This window comes from Trichosurus vulpecula, chromosome 8, assembly GCF_011100635.1.
Source record: "Trichosurus vulpecula isolate mTriVul1 chromosome 8, mTriVul1.pri, whole genome shotgun sequence".
NCBI classification, from domain to species: Eukaryota; Metazoa; Chordata; class Mammalia; order Diprotodontia; family Phalangeridae; genus Trichosurus; species Trichosurus vulpecula.
Window position 1 is genome coordinate 13,280,709 of NC_050580.1, and position 18,518 is coordinate 13,299,226.

Here is an 18,518-nt window from a genome sequence, read left to right on the forward strand (position 1 = left end):
GTAAAGGGAGAAGAGCATTTCAGACCTGGGGGACAACTGGAGAATATGCCCAGAGGGGGAGGGGTCATGGTAGGACATCCCGGAGGTTGGTGTCACTGGATCAGAGTATGTGGCGGGGTAGAGGGAGGTACAACATGTAAAAAGAGGTCTAAAGAGGAAGAAAAAATCTAAAAGAAGAGTGCCAGGCTGAAGGAGGGGAAAATGCTAAAGGCTGGAGTGCCCCAGAGGGTAGTGGGGCACCGGACACAGTGGGCATGAGCAGGCTGTGACCCATTACAAATGAGGAATTTAGCACAAGTGCGATAAAGGACATCATCAAAGAAATGTACGATGGGGAAAAGACCAAGAGACCATTGGTAGCTGCGTGCTCCTACGCCTCCTCCATTTGTGTATACAGTTTTTAAGAGTTGTGCACACATGCATTGCGAGTGTCGTTGAGGAGGGCATTAGGAGAGAACCACCATTCTTTCACAATCTGTGTCTCAGAACATCCTCTTTATCACATTAAGTGATGAATGATTGAGAAAGCAAGGATCCTGGGATGCGCTTTGTTGGTGGACTTCACAAAGGCATTTGGTTTGTTAGAGTGTAATTCCATCTTGAAGCTCCTCCTTAACTAAGCAAAGTATCTCCCGTGCCTGTATCAGAATTGACAGTATTCCTTGAAAGGGACTATGGAGGACGAGGACGAGCATTAATATCATACCAGGTAGAGAACAGCAGGAACCAGGGCCTGACTCAAGACCTGTCTCTGTCACTGAATTCTCTGAAAATGAGGAGCTGGGACTAACCAGCCTTTGACACACCTTCCAGCTCAAGTCTGTAACTGATGAGACCTGTGCTCCCCTGAGTGTTCCCAACCATCGTGGAAGCCGTTCTGCCCAGAGACCGCCAGGGACAAGAGAGAGTCTCTTTAGATGGCAGGTCTTCCACACGCTTCTTCAGATGATACGATGCTGATTTTGTTCAGCCTCTTTACTTAGGGAACAGAGCCTCCTCAGTGAGATAATCACTCAAGGTAATTGTGTTTGTGCACACAAGAAGAAACAGGTGGGTGAAGAGGGCTTATTGAACAGACTGGGGGCACTGAATGGCCTATGGTGCTCACACATCTGTGTATATCCCTTGGAAAGTGAGGAGGAGAGAGGACTGTTCCTTTGTTGACCCCCAGCCTTTCCCGAAGGAAAGAGGCCATCTTTTTAACACCAGTATTCTTCCAATGATGATGTACCCCCAAAGGAGTGGTGGGCACGAATGAGCTATAACACTTTGCAAATGTCCTTTTACATAAGGAAACCTATCACGAAGGATGTCATCAGAGAACACAGATGGAGCAACCTCTCCTGGACAGCCTGCATGCTTTCATGGTGTTCTTAGGAAGTCAAGAGGAATTGAGAAAGGCCGTTGGCATGTTGGCATCTCAAATGAGCCCATGGGGTGACATGGAGAAGGGTCTTCAGGATAAGTAGACAAGGATGGGTTGAAATCTGCCTTATTGGAGGGTTCGTCCCATAGAGGAAGGTGCTCCTTTGGCACGTTGGAATATTTTACACTAATTGGAATAAGGAAATCCACAAAGAGACTTAGGACCCAAAATAACTGACACTGTATTCAGAAGTCACTCTTGCCAGTTCCTGATGGGACAGGATAAGGTATGCCCTTGGAAGTGCCAAATAAGGATTGCTTTTGTAGAGAAGAGGTTATAGTCTGTGTTGGAAAAGACCCTGCTCTCTGCAGCGCCCAGAGAAGCCTCTTGGAGCATGGACGGAGGCTCTGTTGGTCACTGTCCTTACTTCTCTCCTTACTCTTTTATCCCTTCAAGGTCACCAGAATGTGAACTGTGACCTGTGAGAGTGGTGTTGGTTTCAGTGTATCAGCAGGAGTGACCCATGTATTGATGAGCATTGACACGGAATAATGTTAGTTGTCATCTAGCCTGACGATTGGGTACCAGCGTCAGCTGTACAGAATGCCCCACTTAATCCAAAGAGTTCAGGACAATTACTACATCTCCTCGGTGGGAGTTTCGTAAATAGGCACACACACACAGATATTACGTGTGTTTACTTAAACATAGACAAGTCTACTTGAAAACTTTGCATCAGTGTTTCGTCTGAATTTCTAGCAGTGGAAATACATAGTGACACATCATGTGCCATGATGCAAGGGAGTACAGGCACACTTGGACTGTTGTTTGTCATCTAGATAGTGGGTGACTGGCAGGACCTGTCGGACGTCACATAGAGGAAGCCCCTGGGTTAGACGCTTTCCAGGACAGGCAGACCTTAATTCTCTGTGTGTTCCTTTTTCAGGAGTTCTTCTCTATGGGCCTCCAGGCTGCGGTAAGACGCTGATTGCCAAGGCTACTGCCAAGGAGGCAGGGTGCCGATTTATTAACCTTCAGCCTTCCACCCTGACGGATAAGTGGTACGGAGAGTCTCAGAAGTTGGCTGCTGCCGTGTTCTCCCTTGCTATCAAGCTCCAGCCTTCTATCATCTTTATCGATGAAATAGGTACGCTATCTTCTCTGGGTTCCCAAAAAAGCAGCCGCAAACAGATTGGACATTTGTATTTGCCAGAGAATGCAGAGGGACTCCGGAATAAAATAGGCGTCTGAGACTGAAATGTCTGTCTTGTTTTCAAATTCAATAGGATTTTAAAATGTGTGTTCTATCCTTTTAATGTTAATATTTTTAGCGTCCAGAAAAACTTTGTAGGTATAGCTTGGAAGTGTTTTTTAGAAATTTGTGTTAACATGAGGACAGAGGTTTATAAAATACGATTGCCTTATTTCTGTCTTCCCAACACCTCACTTCCTTCTCATCAGGAGCAAGTGTTGTGAGTCAGAGAATTTACCAAGTAACTGAAGGTTCCTCTTTAAACACCATCACCATGGTTACTGTGAAAATGGCCGCCTTTAAGCTTTTTTTCTTAATTGTTGCATTCCCTGCCTTGAGCAGAGTAGATTGGATGGAATGGAATTTTGTCTGGGTTTTGGCTCTGAGGGGTGGTTTGATGCCCAATGCAGCAATGACTGAGGCCTCTAGGACTACCCCACCGTGCCCTCTGTGGCACCACACATTCTGAGAGCAGTTACTTTTGTCTCTTCTGGATCTCCCTTGATGCCTATGGTTGTCATTTGGGGCAGTTGAGTTTCTCACGCTCTCAGGGCTGTTTGTAGCCTGCTGTCCATTGTTACCTATGGGGAAGCCAAATCACTGAGTTGATAAAATTAAATTTCTGATTTAAAAGCCAGTCCATTCAGTGTGATCCCTGGAGCCTAGAAGATGCTGGCATCCTTACTGATTCTAACATGGAATTGCCACCCAATCAATCATCACTGCCCCTCAAAGAGTGGAACTAAACTCTGTAACCCTTAGCAGGGAGGGTGGGAAAGGACATCACTAGTTAGAACGGTAAGGCTTAGAAAAGCAAAGAGATTATAGGCAGGTGATCATAGTCACTTCCAAATTAATTAAGGAGCAATAGGATGTCAGGGTAGTGTAGTGGAAACCAGGGTGGCCTTAAAGACCAGAAGACACGAGGTCAAGTTGTATTTCTGCATTCTCTGGACTTGATCATGGGAGTAAGTCAGTGCCTTCACCTCTGGGGCCTGGGCAGCTGGAAACTGGCACTAGTGGGAGGGGCTTCCACAATGGTGGCTGCCACACTAGCTGGGGTACCCTCCCATTGTGCGAGGTAGTGGGGGAGTTGTTAACATTTCACTCAAACTATCGTATTTCTACCTTAGAATTTCTTGAAACTACTTTCATGGAAATTCAAAATTTGTTTTACTTTGTTACACTTAGGATTTAATTGCGTGTATACTTTCGAAGCTCATGGGAAGGGTCTCCTTTTCCTTTTATTCTGCCTCAAGGAGCTAACTTTTTGTAAATTTAACTTTGCTTTCAAAGAACATTGACCCATCTTCTCTCCTTCCCATTTTCCCCTCCCCACTGAAAAATAGAGAAAAATGTAAACTGTTGTAATAAATATGTATAGTCAAGTCAAACAAATTTGGCATCATCTATTCCACAGTAAGCGTGTCTCAGTATACACTGAGTCCATTACCTCTCTGTTAGGAGGTGAGTGGCATGTTTCATCATGAATCCTCTGGGATTGTGTTTGGTCATTGCATAGATTAGAGTTCTTAACGTCTTTCAAAGTTGTTTGTCTTTATAATATTGTTATATGACTTGATTTGCTGGTTCTGTTCACTGCCCTCAGCATCATTTCACACAAGTCTTCCCAGTTTTCTCTGAAATAATCATCTTCATCATTTAAATAAATTTATTAATTTATTTTTAACATTTAAAAAAATTTTTTGAGTTCTAAATTCTCTTTTTCTAACCCTTTCCCACCTATTGAGAAGGCAAATAATGTGATATAAGTTACACATGTGAAATCATGCAAAACATTTCTATTATTAGCCATGCTGCATGCCACCCCCCCAACCCCCCAAAACAAAATCAAGAAAAATAAAGTTAATTAAGTATACTTCAGTCTGCACTCAGAGTTGATCAGTTGTCTCTCTGGAGGTGGAGAGCATTTTTCATCATGGATCCTTTGGAATTGTCTGGGATCACTGTATTGATCAGAGTCACTAAGTCTTTCACGCGGCTCGTCCTTACAATATTGCTGTTACTGTGTATGATGACCTGGTCCTGCTCACTTCACTTTGCATCAGTTCATATAAATCTTCCAAGTTTTTCTGAAACCATCCTGCATGTCGTTTCTTTAGGCACAGTAGCATTTCCATCACAATCACATTTAGCCATTCCCCAGTTGATGGGCACCCCCTCGATTTCCAGTCTTTGCCACCATAAAAAGAGCTGCTATAAATATTTTTGTACCTGTGGGTCTTTTTCTTTAATCTCTTTGAGATATTAACCTAGTAGTGGTATTGCTGGGTCAAAGAATATACACAGTTTGGTTGCCTTTTAGGTCTAGTTCCCAATTCTCCAGAATGGTTGGACCAGTTCACAACTCCAGCAACAGGGCATTAATGTACCTATTTATCCACATCCCCTCCAGCAGTTGTCATTTCCCATGTCACTGTATTTTCAATAATGAAAATCTTTAGCAGTCATCAAGAGGACTAGGGGTACGTTGGCTCATTCCACTGCTCACTGTTGTATTGTGGGCATTTAGTTGTGTCTTGGCTGTCACCCTCTCTCTACCTTCTTGGCACCTCAGATTCCTAAGGTGAAGTTTGATGCATTATATTTCACGGTCTAGGAGTACAACGTGAAGCAGATTTCTATTTGTTAGCAAAATGTGGGTAGAAAAAGTGAGACAGAAAGGTCCTGATGTTGAATGGGAGACAGTGAAGGAAAAATCCTTGGAAAAACAGGGCCAGGGGTATAGTCAGCTCCCCTGGAGCCTTCCCCTAACCCCCCAGCCCTTTGGGGTCTGTTCATATCTTCATGAACTATTTCAATATTATTGGTTTACTTTGTAATCCTCTGTTTTATGTATTTAAAAATTCGATTCTGAGGCGTCCATAGGCTTCAGCAGACTGCCAGAGAGGTCTGGGCTCCACAAAAGGCTAAAAGCCCTTCATCTAGACCAGACTGGAGAAACTTTTCTGAGGGGTCTTAGCCCTTGTCAGTGGGTGGGAAGGGGGTGGAATGGCTATAAATGACTCCCTGGCCATTTTTAGGCATAACTTTCCCTGTGTTCAACAAATCATTACAGAATACTAAAGTAATCTGAGAAAGCGTAATTGGAGGATGTTTTCCCTTTGATACTCCAAAGACTATTTATTGAATGATTTTTAAAATGCATTTTTTTTACAGCATCTGGCAGTTTACAAAGGGCCTTCCTTGCAATAGCTCCATTGGTTGCTTCGTTGCATTTTACAGATGAGGATAACTGAGGCTCTTGAGGTGGAATGATTGGCTTGTGGAGACACACACCGAATGTCCAGGGCAGAGTGGGAGCTCCTGTCTGCTCCCTCCCCTGAGCTTTCCCATGCCACTCCAGCTTTGAGTCAGATTTCGTGACGAGTAAAGAATGAGTTCTGCGTTTCTCAGATGAACGTCTTCTTCTGTTCCTTGTAGACTCTTTCCTCCGAAGCCGGTCAAGTTCAGATCATGAAGCTACTGCCATGATGAAGGCTCAGTTCATGAGCCTCTGGGACGGGCTGGACACGGACTACAGCTGTCAGGTGGGTGAGGAGCGGGCCGGCTGCGGGGCCGAGGCTTCAGGAAGCAGCTGTGCTCAGTGTCTCTTAGAACATGTTTCAAGGCGGGTGGGTTTGATTCTTCAGAGTGACGCTGTTTCACAAAATGTGAGTGGATTGCATTTGTTTCAGGTATTTAGCAGCAGGCAGAACTGTCTTCCACGGATTTTCAAAACCGTAGTTTATAAAGGAATGAAATGACCGGTTGCCCCAGGCCCTCTAAGAATTGGCCTTCTTACCTGGTCTTTTTTTCTTCCTTCACCTCCTTCTGCTGTTTCTTTTTTCCATTTGCCCTGTTTCCTTCCAAAATTTCTGTGTACCTTAGACTCACCATCTCCTTTCTCCCCTTTCCCCAGTATTTCTTCTTTCCTTCTCTCCCCTCCCCCACCTCCTGAAAATGTAAAAGGGAACCAGTTTTGGGTTTTTTTGTTTGTTTGGGGGTTTTGTTTTGTTGTTTTTAGGAAAACATCCTCTTATTCTCTTCCATTGTATTCTATAAGCAGTGTAGATGGACAAATGCAGGGGGAAGAGAATCCTTAAATATAATTCAATTGTTTGGGTGAGAAATGCAGTGCATCCAAAAGATAGTTTCATTAAAGGCATCTGAAATTACCAGTTATTGGTTCTGAAAGGTCTTCCTAACTGAACCAATCTTTTGCTCTTTTGAGGCGTTTCTAATCTCGGCGTGGGCCCACCCACAATCCCTCTTCTCCTCTTCTCTAGTCTTTGCCCCTGTCCTCCTTTGGCTCTTTCCTAGAGGATCAGCCTGGCCCTAGAGGCTGTAGCTCTTCTCACCCTTTGCAGGGTCCATGGAGCCCTGGTGCTGTGGAGCTGCCCTCTTGACCCCATGAGCTGCCTCCCTGCTTGCCAAGACCTCCTTGATGAGGTCTTTGGGCCCCTTGCAGGTCGGTCAGTCATCACTGGGAATTGCTTGATCCTTTGTCCTTTGGGTCTCCCTGTGGTCCCTGAGCCTTTGCCCTCCATTTCCAACTCCCAAAATGTTTTCCATGTTTTCCTCTCCATGCCCACCTTGGCTTGACATCACTCCATATACATTAATTTGATTTGAGCATCTTAGAGAGTTGTTGGGACATAAACTGCTCTTCTTCTGCAAGAAGCCTTACCCCGAGCCCCTTTGCTGTCAGGGTCTTCCCTCTGTTGGTCACCTCCAGGTCATTGTGCCCACATCTTGCTTATCCAGAGTTTGCATGTTGTCTCCCCATCAGACTGCAGGCTCCAGGAGCTCCTCATGCGTGGCGCAGCACCTGGCACCCAGCAGGCGTGACATAAATACTTCTTGACCTGATGGTCTCTCTGCCAGCGCTTCTCATGGACGCTGCTATGCCAGTTGACCTGAGTGCCCCGTTAACGTGTTCAGCTCCAACCCTGGTTCCTCTTCCCACCTTTGCCTCTTCAAAGAGGACCTGTGTGTGAGCCTTCTGGTTAGCCAGGGTTTCTTCTTTCATTTATCTCAAGAACGTCGGGACTGATAGGATTCAGTCTTTTCTGCCTGATGCCTGCTTGTTGAATCGGTCCATTTCCCTGTGATGTTTGTGGGGAGGTTCTGTATTGCGCATGACCCTTGTGTTTGGGGTCGTGGTCTGTGCTTGCTGCGATGTGCCAGTCTGAATGTTTTCTGTTCCTCTGCTTTCTCACTTTCCCCGCTCTCGTTGATGGATAGGAAGTCTTCCCTCGTAGCTTGAATTCTTGAGCTCATGTCAGTAGGCTGCGTGGATTTCTGTGTGCTCGTTGTCTTCTCGGTCTTACTCCATGTGTCCCCTCTTCTCTTCTCTCATTTAGGGCAGTAGTGCCGGAACACCAAGCCTGCTTCAAGCCTGCTCTTTTTTTTCACTACTTCCCTTGATATTCTCAACTCTTGAAGGTGAATTTGCCAAAGTCTCATTCTTGTTGTATTGGCACAGCCCAGCCATGAATAGTGAAGATCTCTCCAGTTATTTCCTTTATTTCTGTGAAAATTATTTTCTGGCAGTATTTATGGAAGTTCTTATTTTCTTGGTACCTTAGTCCCCAGAAATTTAATGGATTTTGTTGTTATTTTAAATGGATTTTGTCTTCCTATCTCTTGATTTGGGTTTTTTTTCCTAGTATTGTAAAGACATACTGATAATTTAGGGTTATTTTGCATTCCTGCTGCTTTGCTAAAGCTTTTATTTCTTGATTAATTTGTTGATTCTTGCAGGTTTTCTAAGCAGACTTCCATCTCCTTAGTAAAGAGGTAGTCTTGTCCTTTCAACATAACTTGGCATTTATGGGGGGTCAGATGGTAGCAGAGACTGAACATTTTTGTGAAGGCACCTAAAGAGCAGGGTCCTGCCAACGAGGTTCCCTTGAAACCTTGCCTTCGATAATGGGACAGTTGACTGGTTGAAGCCGCAGTGTTAATGAATCCCCGCTCTTCATTGGTTTTATTTTCTTTTAAAATAAAGCAGTACAAGAGTGACTGTTCTCATTCGGATGCTATGAGCATGGAAAAGGAGGTGCCCTTGTAGAGGGACCCGGCTTGAGGCAGATGCTGAGCTCCTCTTCTCTCTCTAGGTGGCAGCCTCACTCAGCTCCGGGAAGGTAGTGAACTGCACACCGGGCTCAGCAGCCCAGGGGGCTCAGACTGGACAGGCGTGCCCTGGCATGCACCAGCAGTCCCAGAGGCCATCTCTTAAAATGACAGAGAGAGGTTTTTGTGGCATTCTCATAGAGTTGGTTCTAAAATGAGGCCCTGCTGTGCTTTGGGAGCGGTGAGGATGGCCATTTCTGGGGTACTCAGCAGCTTGCACAGAGTTACTTTAGTTTTTGTTTACTTTTCCTGCTCCTGCTTTTCAAATAAGGGTGCGGGAGTCCAGGGACCAACTCCTGTGTGAGCCCCCAGCAGGCTGTGGCGCAGGCTCAAAGATCAGCCTTGGGATAATGAGCATCTGCCCACAGCTACAATGGTGATGGAGGGAGAGCTTGAGTCAGAACGTCTGGGCTCCCCTCATTCTCAAGGGTAGTGGAGAATGCTCTTCTCCTGTCTCACCGCTGCACTTGGGCTGCTTCGGCCACCTACAGAGTGTAGAGCCCAAGAGAGTCTGTCCAGCTCTTTCCTTTAATTTAAGTAGCTTATACCCTCCTATGACGTCCCTGAGTCACTGCATACTTAGAACAGGAATACTCCAGAGGCCAAACACCCGTCTTTATCTTAGCTCTCAGCCTTAATACTTCTTCAAAAGGAATATCAGAGATTTAAATACCAAGAGATTTAGTAAACCCTCTGTTTGCTGTTGCCATGTATTTTGAATCTGGTAATGATGCTGTAGAAGAGATGTTATAAGTACATTTAATACTTTTTCCCTTTTACATATTTAGGTCATAGTGATGGGAGCAACCAACCGTCCTCAGGATCTTGATTCAGCTATTATGAGAAGAATGCCGACGAGATTTCACATCAACCAACCAGTAAGTTGTCGGAGTGATGTGAAGGGCCAGGAGCTGGCTTGTAGCCTGGCACCACTTGTTCTTTGCTGGGGTTGGCTCCCCAGCCCACTGAGTTCTGAGTGCACCCCCCGAACAGAGACACTCGGGAACGTCCAGGCAGCGAGAGGGCGAGACAACAATCCCCCCACCCGTCCTCTCCTCCTACTCCTCATCTCCTGCTTCACTTCACCTCAGCTCCTCTTGTCTTCAGCATCATTGGGCTGGTGGTGCATCAAGGAGGCTCCATGTCCTTTAGGCCCCACGGCTTGTTCCTCCAGCCTTTGGCTGATGGGCATTTCTTTGTTTTCTTTTCTGCTACAAAACGTTTAGCCATCACAAGAAGATGCCATGATTTTGCAGGTTAAGTTGCCCCTCTTAGATCTCACTGCCAGCAGCCGGGCAGATGCAGAGATGATGCTTGCCAGGTGTTCATCCATAGTGTAGGCAGCCCTGCCTGAGATACTCGTTATGAACGTGCCGTGTTCCTCATTCCCTCTTCTTCTTTGGCTGCACCATTTTCTCTAGCCGAGGCAGCTGAGTGTGGCAGCTCACTGATGGTCAGGAGGGACTCCCCAGCCCCTGGGCAGACTCCTCTTTGAGATGCTGCCTCGAGTTCTGGCCACTGTCCTCATGCCGAAAGAAGCTTCTGCAGGGGCCCATCTCCTCCATAAACAAGAACGAGGACAAGTAACTGATAGTCCAGGATCTGCCAAGTTCGCCTACCTCTGGGGCAGCCCTGGGGATCCAGAAGGGGCCCAGGGGAGAGCCCAGGATCCATTGAGGGGTAGGTGCAGTCAGACAGGTGGGAACAGACCTAGGAGAGAGTGACAGAATGAGGCTAACCAGCTGCTAAGAGTCATTGTGGTGGCGCTTTGAAGATGGGGAACCAAAGAGTAGTGGTGAGTAGCCAAAGTCAGCAGATCCACACGGACTAACTTTTCTACACTTTGAAGAAACTGGAAATAGAGCTTTCTTTGACTTTGCATCTCTTAATTTTTGTGTGGAGGTGGGAAAGAAAATTGGTGCATTGATGAAGCTCTCCTTGACCCTCTCACCTTTGCCAACTCCTGAGCGAGTTTCTTCAGGGTGAGGAAAGCAGGTGGGAGCTTGATTTGATCCATTAATTGGACCATTTTTAAAGCTCGGGGATTCATTTTGATCTTCTCTGGCTGCCTGATGTTCCTAAGCATTCGCTCCTGATTTCAGTGCTACAAAAAGCATGAGACTTTCCCCTCTTCTATTTGAATGGGCTCTTGATTCCAAAAGAAAACAAAGCCCTTTGATAGCAGTGATGTGGAAAGCCCCTGGTTCCACATGAGCAGAGAAGGAAATGTGGGGCAAAGTTGAAAGTTGTGTTTTAAGGCTTGAGGGCGAAGTCCAAAAACCAGTTTGGGACGTTGACCAACAGCTCTTTTCATAGGTGGCCCTTAGAGCGTTTTAATGGATGTTCCACCATTTTCCCAGTGGATTCTTGTGTCTATTTCCTGATTAAACAAGTTATTAAGTGTGTTCTTAGTGCATAACTAGGGCATAAGAGAGGGTGAGTAAATGTACTTAAAAACCCCTTCCGGAGCCAAAGGTTTCTTTTTTTTCCTTAAACTCCAGTCAGAGTTCTTAGCTGCTTTCCTGAACAGGCCCAGAGTACAGGTACAATAGGTGGTTTTTGCAGCTCTTTTGATTTCATATTCATTGCAACTAATTCTGTCCTCAGTCACAATTGGGGTAAGAGATAAATTATTACTAAGAACAAGCCGTTTGTGCTCCCTGGTTCTGCCAGAAGCTGTGCAGGTGGAGTTAATAGATAATTTCATACTCATGATCGACATTGTCGATCGACCTCTACGTAAAACTGTTTTAGTGCTATGAAGATTCAGGTCAGGACTTGGGGAGGCCCGGGAGCTGTGGGTTCATGCAGGGGAGGTCAGGGGATTTTTGCTGCTCTTTTGATGGTTAAGGATTTATTGAAGGAGGTGAGTGACGGAAGGCTTGCTTTCAGAAGCTCCTGGGCAGTGATTCCCTTCCTCTTTAGAATGGGGCCTCATTTTAACATCAACATACTTCAAAGACTCCCTCATGTTACATGGTTAGTAAGTCCCCAGTATGGCTGCACATGCATGTGGAAGACTTGCTGACGGAAAGCTGCCATGACTTTGTGTTTGATAAGTCAGACCATCCTGTGTTGGGTGTAAAACAATGATTCCGTCCTGTCATCCTGAGGTGACATACTCTGGCATACTTTGTTGGTTTTAGATAAAAGTCAAATTGGCCAAGTTTGGTGCACGTTGGGACTTTCGGTAGCTCTGGGCTTCCCCTCAAGTCCTCGGCTTATAGGCTGGGAACCAGTTTTCAAGGGGAAGGGAGTTTTTAGTTTGGACATTGCCAGAGCTTCGTTCCACTAGTGGTTGGTTCCAGCTCACACAGAGCTGCTGACAAGTACTAAAACAGATTCGCATTTCATCTTTTTCCTGGGATGCACCTTTTTGAGGGGCTAATTAGCAGTGTCTAAATCACAGGCAATGTGGAGCAAAGAAGAGAATGTTAGAACAGCGCTTTATTAAGTACAGTAACTGAATCATCCCATTTTTGTCACCAGGCTTTAAAACAGAGAGAAGCCATCCTGAAGCTGATTTTGAAGAATGAAAATGTAAGTAGAAAGTTGTTCCCTTTCTTTATGGGCCATGGTGGGATTTTATTTGTAGAGGGCAAAGGCCTTGCTGACAGTTCGTTGGGGGCTGTAAGTGCAAATACTAACCTCCTCTTCTTTGAAGGAGCTGGTTTTGGTGGTTACATAGCTTGCCACCCAAAATCTAGCTTGGGATCAAGCTCCAGTTATCTTTATTTTGAACCCCTCAAGGTCCTTGAAAGCCTCAAGAGGCCGGTGGCTGGGAAGGGCCTGGATGGAAGGCCAGCTAAGGGCCTTTGTTCTCTGTCTCGAGGCTGTGAGTCAGAAAGAGTGAGCAGCGCCCATGTGTTCCAGCAGAAGTGGCCAGGACCACCGGGCAGGGGGCTCAAGTCTTGTCTCTGACACCCCGGCAGCTCTTGTAATAGTCCAGCTACAGAGGAGTGGCCATCCTACCCCAGTGACATCATGGTTTGGATGCCACCCCCAGCGTAACTGGAGCATTAAATGAAGCTGCTTCTAGACTAAAGAAGTGATGGTGCCACGGAGTGAGCTGGGAATGTGGAGTTGGGGACTCGGGTTCAAATCCAGCTCTTAACCATGGGTGATCCTGGGCAAGTCCTCATTCCCCTCTAAAGTGGGGATCCTAATACCAGCATTAGTGGTGGTGGGGAATGTGCTTTGGGCTCTCAGAGGACTCATGGAGGCTTTGGCAGGAGGAGGAATTGACGAACCATTAGGGAAAGGATTGGAAAGAGTGGTTCACGATCTGTGAATCTGAGCATTTCTTCCCGATAGCATCATGTTGATGGGTTATAGCCATCTTCTTCAATAAGAGAGGAAGCCCAAGGTGTTCACAGGAATAGAAAGCAGACTCGTGCCCGAAGTGGCTGACCTTTGTATTTTAAGGTACACGGAGAGTTGTGTTGCCCTCTCTGGCCACCGCTGGCAAAATGGGGGGTAGACGTTGCTGATTCCACCTGGCTGACGGCACCCACGCGCTTCTCCTTCTGGTGGGCTTTGACAAGGTCCACCGGAAGCCCTGCCCACTGTGCTTCACTGTCTTGCCTTTTCTAATGCGAGATGCTCTCTGGAAATTCTCAGCATGATTCCATTTGTAGAGGGACTGAGAATCCTAGCCTTCTCTATAGGAGTACAAAGGATAAGCTCCTATGATCACAGCTTCACGATACAAGATGGTCACACCCTCTGCTTAATGGCTTACCATGGGGGCCTCTTCTTCTCACTGTTGACCAATGCACCCAAGGCACATCACACCCCCAGAGTGTTGGGCCTAATTGTTCCCCGAGACTGAAGGCCAGCTGCCTGCCCCGGCAGAGAAGGGATGAGTGAAATGTCCCGTAGTTCCGTGATGCTTTGGGGAATGTCAGCTGACGCCCACATTCTGTACATACGTCTAGTCCAAGAGAAGAATCTGTTTTCTGTGATGACGGTTTCTGTTGCTGTTTGTTCACCACCAGGTGTTTGGTGGGGGGATAAAGCAGCCTCTCAGCCTGCTGCTGTTTTATTGGTAGGGTCATTTAATAAGTATTTAATTATTGTCGTTCTTCAAACACACTTTTAAGAACAAACAAAACAAAACCCTGAGATCTTTTTCCTCCTCGGAGTTTCAAACCAAAGCTACAAACTGAAGTTTCTGCCTGGCTCACTGTGCACTGTGATTGTGAAGTAAGGACGTCATTTTATTTAAACTGATGCGTCGGATCAGCTCCATCCAAACACATGCTTTTCCTTAGGAGCCCTGGGAGGCTCCATCCTCACTCCGGAAGTATTGCCATGGCCGGTGCTCAGACCATTTCTGGAAGTCCGGAGGCGCCATCAAAGCCAGCTTACAAACGATTGATAACGAGACTGAATCCTTCCTGTTACGTGACGCTGGATTATTAACAAGCTCTTTGATTTGTGCTGGGCTTGACTCTTGGCCCTCCTGGCTGCCAGGCTCCTCGGGCCAGGGTTTACCCCACCTCATGTGTGCTTAGTTACTCCATCATACCCGGGGCTTGGTGGGGCCAGGGGTGGGGGCAGGGGGAGGCCCTAGGGGAGAGCCTGCCAAGGCCAAGCGAACAAAATGGCACCAGGCATATCCCAGCTCTTATTCACATGTTGTGGAGAGTTCCCTCCCGAGATGCTGATTGCAGCTCCTCCATGCCTGTCTCCCAATGTGACTCTTGCCAGCTGCCTCTGAGTTCATTCTAGTGATCTCTCGACTTCCTTTTCTCTTTGCTGATGTGGTGAAGATACCAGTGGACTGCCCAGTCATCCCACACCGTCATTGTGTGACCGGCCCACCCAATTGTCCTGTCCTGCGTCTCCCTGATGACATCTTTGACTCCCGTTCTTCTCGTCCACCGATGGCAACCTGCCCTGCCCGACCCCGCCCCCCCGCCCCAATACACCTCTCCGTCAGCCTCTTGTGTGTGCAGTTCATTATGAATTCCACAGAGATTGTTGCGTTCCATGGCTTGCTGTTTTCTTGGGAGGCTTGAGGTTATTAAAAGAGCTTTGGAATTTCCTGGTCCACCCTGTCCTCCTCCGTCCAGCTTGCGCCCATTGTCCACCTAAACTGTCCCAGATAGAGAGACTCACTGACGAGCTTCTCCCATGGGCAGTAGACAGGCTTTGTCTGCTGAGTGTCTCCCAAGTGGATGGTTAGGCCAGATTCTTGGGTGCTTCTAGCCTCTCACAGGAAGTTCTGCACAGCTCTGAGGTTCAGTGCAGCCAACACACTGTTATCTACAGCTAAGACCATTGGGAGGAATCGGTCTTGGACCTGGCCCCTGGCCTGGATCACCACCGTTATGTGGTGAGCGCCTCGGACCACCAGATGTCACTGCTGGACACCTCCCTTGGTGTTTGTGATCAGGGGCTGTTGAATGTGCTCTCTTGGTCTCTGACCTGTTAGCTGTGAGCACCCCCTGCTTTCTCCCAGAGACCGGAAAGGAAGAATCTGCCTTTGCAAAGTGGAGTCCCAGAAGAAAGGCAGCCATGGTCAGGTCTTTCACACAGCAAGAAAGCACCTACTCAAGATTTATGGCCGAGCCAAAGGTGGCCCTGGGGTTAAGGTTTATAAGTCACGGATCCAAATGGGAGCTTGCCGTCCCTGAGCTCTGACCCAGTGGCAGAGACAGCCGCAGCCCTGCTCTCAGCCAGAGAAGGCTCACTTGGTCGTCTGGTCCGACATCTCATTGGGCGAATGAGGAGGCTGAGATGGGCTTGGGTCTGGGCCTTGTGCCTCCCCATGTCCCGGGGCCCCTTCCAGGATGGCCTGCTGCCCTTCAGTGCACACTGGGCTCCTTCTAATGTTCTCGGGTATCTACCCGAATTATGAAATGGTCCCCACTCTCCTGCTGCATCCCTGGGGTTTCAGCCTTTGGTGTGGCTTGGCTGTCACCCCAGCCAGTCCTCCTTCTTCTATATAACTCTCCACATGGCAGAGTGACTTCTCCCCTCTACCTAACCCTCATCACAACTCTCTAGCCTCGGTGTTGGGATATAGGCTCTAGCTCTGGGAGTGATATAACTTGTAGTAGGCTATGAAAGGGTCCTAGAGGACAGATGTTTTAAACAAGGTGTTCATTAACCTAAACAAAGCTTTGATTGGTGGAATATGGGGGAGGCAGGGACTTTGTGCCTCCTTGCCCTGACCTCTGATTTCCCCAGAGCAGGATTGGGTTGGGGTAACCTGGGCTACGGGTCTGCCTTTCCTCTTGTACTTGATTGTCCACACGTCCAAAGGCTTATTGCCAGCTTGTAAAAGCTGTGCCAAAGGAGGCAATGAGTGGGGTGGTAGATAGGCACGTGGCTAGACCTGGAGTCAGAAGGACCCAAGTTCAAATCCTGCCTCAGGCATTTGATAGCTGTGTGACCCTGAGCAGGTCACTTAACCTCTGTCTGCCTCAGCTTCCTCATTTATAGCACGGGAACACTACTGGCACCGGCCTCCAGGATTGTTGTGAGATCTCACAAAATACTGTTTGTAAAGTGCTTTGCAAATCTCAGAGCTCTATATAAACGTTAGCTGCACTTATGATCATTATTACCAAGGCCAAGAGAATAATGAAGCTTTCAGATATTTAAGTAACCTTTACCCTCTACTGTGCCTCTCCTCTGGCCAGTAGGAAATGGCCCCATCTCCTAGATTTCCGTCTTCCTCCATTAACACAGTTTACATTGGCGTCAGTTCTGACCCCAGTGGAGCTGCAAAGGGAGGACTTCTTTGGCCAAGTTACTCTTGAAGATCATCTAGTAAACCCCAGGGGGTTGGCAGCCTGCATTGGCAGAAGGCTGTGCCCACACCAGTGACCTCTGGGTGATGTCAGAGCCAATATCAATTCATCCCAAATCCAGCTGTAAAACTAAATACAGAGAAGAGGCTCTGACTCCCTGATCAGATCAGCTGGAATTGGCCTGGGGGAGGAGAAGCTTGCACTGGCCTTGTCATTAGAGGTGGGCTGGAGTCTTGATGCCAGTCCAAAGCCATGCTGGGTAAAGAGAGACAAACCCCAGGGATACCTGAGTGCTTTTCACATCCCACTGAGGCTTGGGAAGGTTTTCTTGATCGATGAGCTAAGTCATTCCTGCAAACAGCAAAGCCCTGTAAAACATGAGCAGTCATGATCCTCCCCACCGGTTAAAGGGGTTTGACAGTAGCCTGTAAAGCACCATTTACTTACTGGCATTTTTACCTTGATTCAGGTGGACAGGCACGTGGATCTGCTAGAAGTCGCCAAAGAAACCGATGGGTTCTCAGGAAGTGATTTGAAAGAAATGTGTCGGGATGCTGCCCTCCTGTGTGTCCGGGAATATGTAAATTCTGCTTCAGAAGAAAGGTATGTGTTTGCAAGTCTCTCATGGCCCTAGTGGCCTGCTATTGGGGAACAGCAGCATGCTCACCATGTACATAGTGGGGCTCTTCTGTGGAGCAAAAGACATGCAGCAAAAACAGACCCTTCCTCAGAGCCATCTTCCCTCACCCCGGGGAGCTGGCGTGTGTGGCTGCCCAGGTGCCCATCAGGGCAACTTAAGAGAGTGAGGGGGTGACGCTGGGCTGAACCTTCAGTGGCATGAGCCAGGTAATCGCAGGATCAAGGAGTGACCCGCTGAGAGGCAGACCCTAAGGATAGATGGCGTAAGCCAGTACCACAGGGAAATGAAGCCCCTGGACCTTCAGTGCCAGGGAGCTGACTGTACTGTCTAATGGCCAGGGTGCTGACCAGCACAGATCCTCCGAGCTTTGTGAGGCCTGAGGCTAAGGCCACCTTCATTAGCAGCCCCCATTGTGAGGGGGTGAAGGAGCAGGGAGCAGGCTTCAGTCGCCTCTCACTGAATCTTCTATTGTGATTGACCTAAAGGTGGTTGGGGTTTTTTGTTTGTTTGTTTTAACAAAATGATTGGACTGCTCAGAATAGTGAAAATGGTCAAAGCTGACCCTCCTCTGCTGGCAGCCCACAGGAAGATGAGCACATCCCAGCTAGCCCCATCACCATTCATCAGTGTCCTCCCAGCTGTCTCTGTGAGGTTTTAGGCCTTGGAGTCGGGGGTATGCTGAGGGTCAAGGGTGAGAAGGATCCACTGCCACGGGCATCCCAGTTCATCCCAGTAGCAGACTCAGTGTAACTATGAGCTTGACAAGGTGGTTTTGTGCACAGCTTATCAGGGCAGCTAGCTCATAGTCAGGATGCCCCAGGGATCCCCTGAGCTCGACCCTGCCTAGCTGCCCCATCCTGGCCTGCTGGTGGAGTGCCGGCCCCATGTGCAAGCCCTTCCAAGGAGAATTTCTGGGCTCATTCCAAGTGATCCCAATTTGCTGACCATCTGCAGTCACTTCAGCTGTGTTTTGTGATCTCCCAAAGCTAACGCTGTTCATGAAAGCTGCCCACTGTTCCAAACAGTAGTTTTGCACACACCAGCTTGGGCACCATTGACCCGACTGCTGAGGAACCCAAGAGTGGAGGCATCGGTGCCGTCTATTTCTTGCTGGATTAATCAAGGAATTGTGCCAAGTAGCTGAATCCTCAGCAGCTGTGGTGTGGACTTTGTGTCTCTATAACTGCTATCCTGGGGGAGCCTTAATATTGTACAAGGTTGCACTTTTCTCAGTATTAAATCATGAACGAGAGAACAGCCTTGTACTATAAGCAATAGCTTTTATTTCTTGTTAAGAATTGTCCTTGGTTAAGCTACAAAAGGAAAAAGGAAACCACCACAAACAATGTGTAATGAAAT

The 18,518-nt window shown here is 47.5% G+C and overlaps 1 protein-coding gene across 3 annotated transcripts in view; it reads left to right on the plus strand.

The window, feature by feature from the left end:
* ATAD1 (ATPase family AAA domain containing 1) overlaps nucleotides 1-18,518 on the plus strand; it is a 44,941-nt gene that overhangs the window by 24,454 nt on the left and 1,969 nt on the right. For all 3 annotated transcript variants that reach the window (XM_036735742.1, XM_036735743.1, XM_036735741.1), the window contains exons 5-9: nucleotides 2,313-2,513; nucleotides 6,063-6,169; nucleotides 9,545-9,634; nucleotides 12,246-12,296; nucleotides 16,989-17,122. In XM_036735742.1, coding sequence (XP_036591637.1) covers nucleotides 2,313-2,513; nucleotides 6,063-6,169; nucleotides 9,545-9,634; nucleotides 12,246-12,296; nucleotides 16,989-17,122 — 583 coding nt within the window. The remainder of the gene's footprint in view (nucleotides 1-2,312; nucleotides 2,514-6,062; nucleotides 6,170-9,544; nucleotides 9,635-12,245; nucleotides 12,297-16,988; nucleotides 17,123-18,518) is intronic.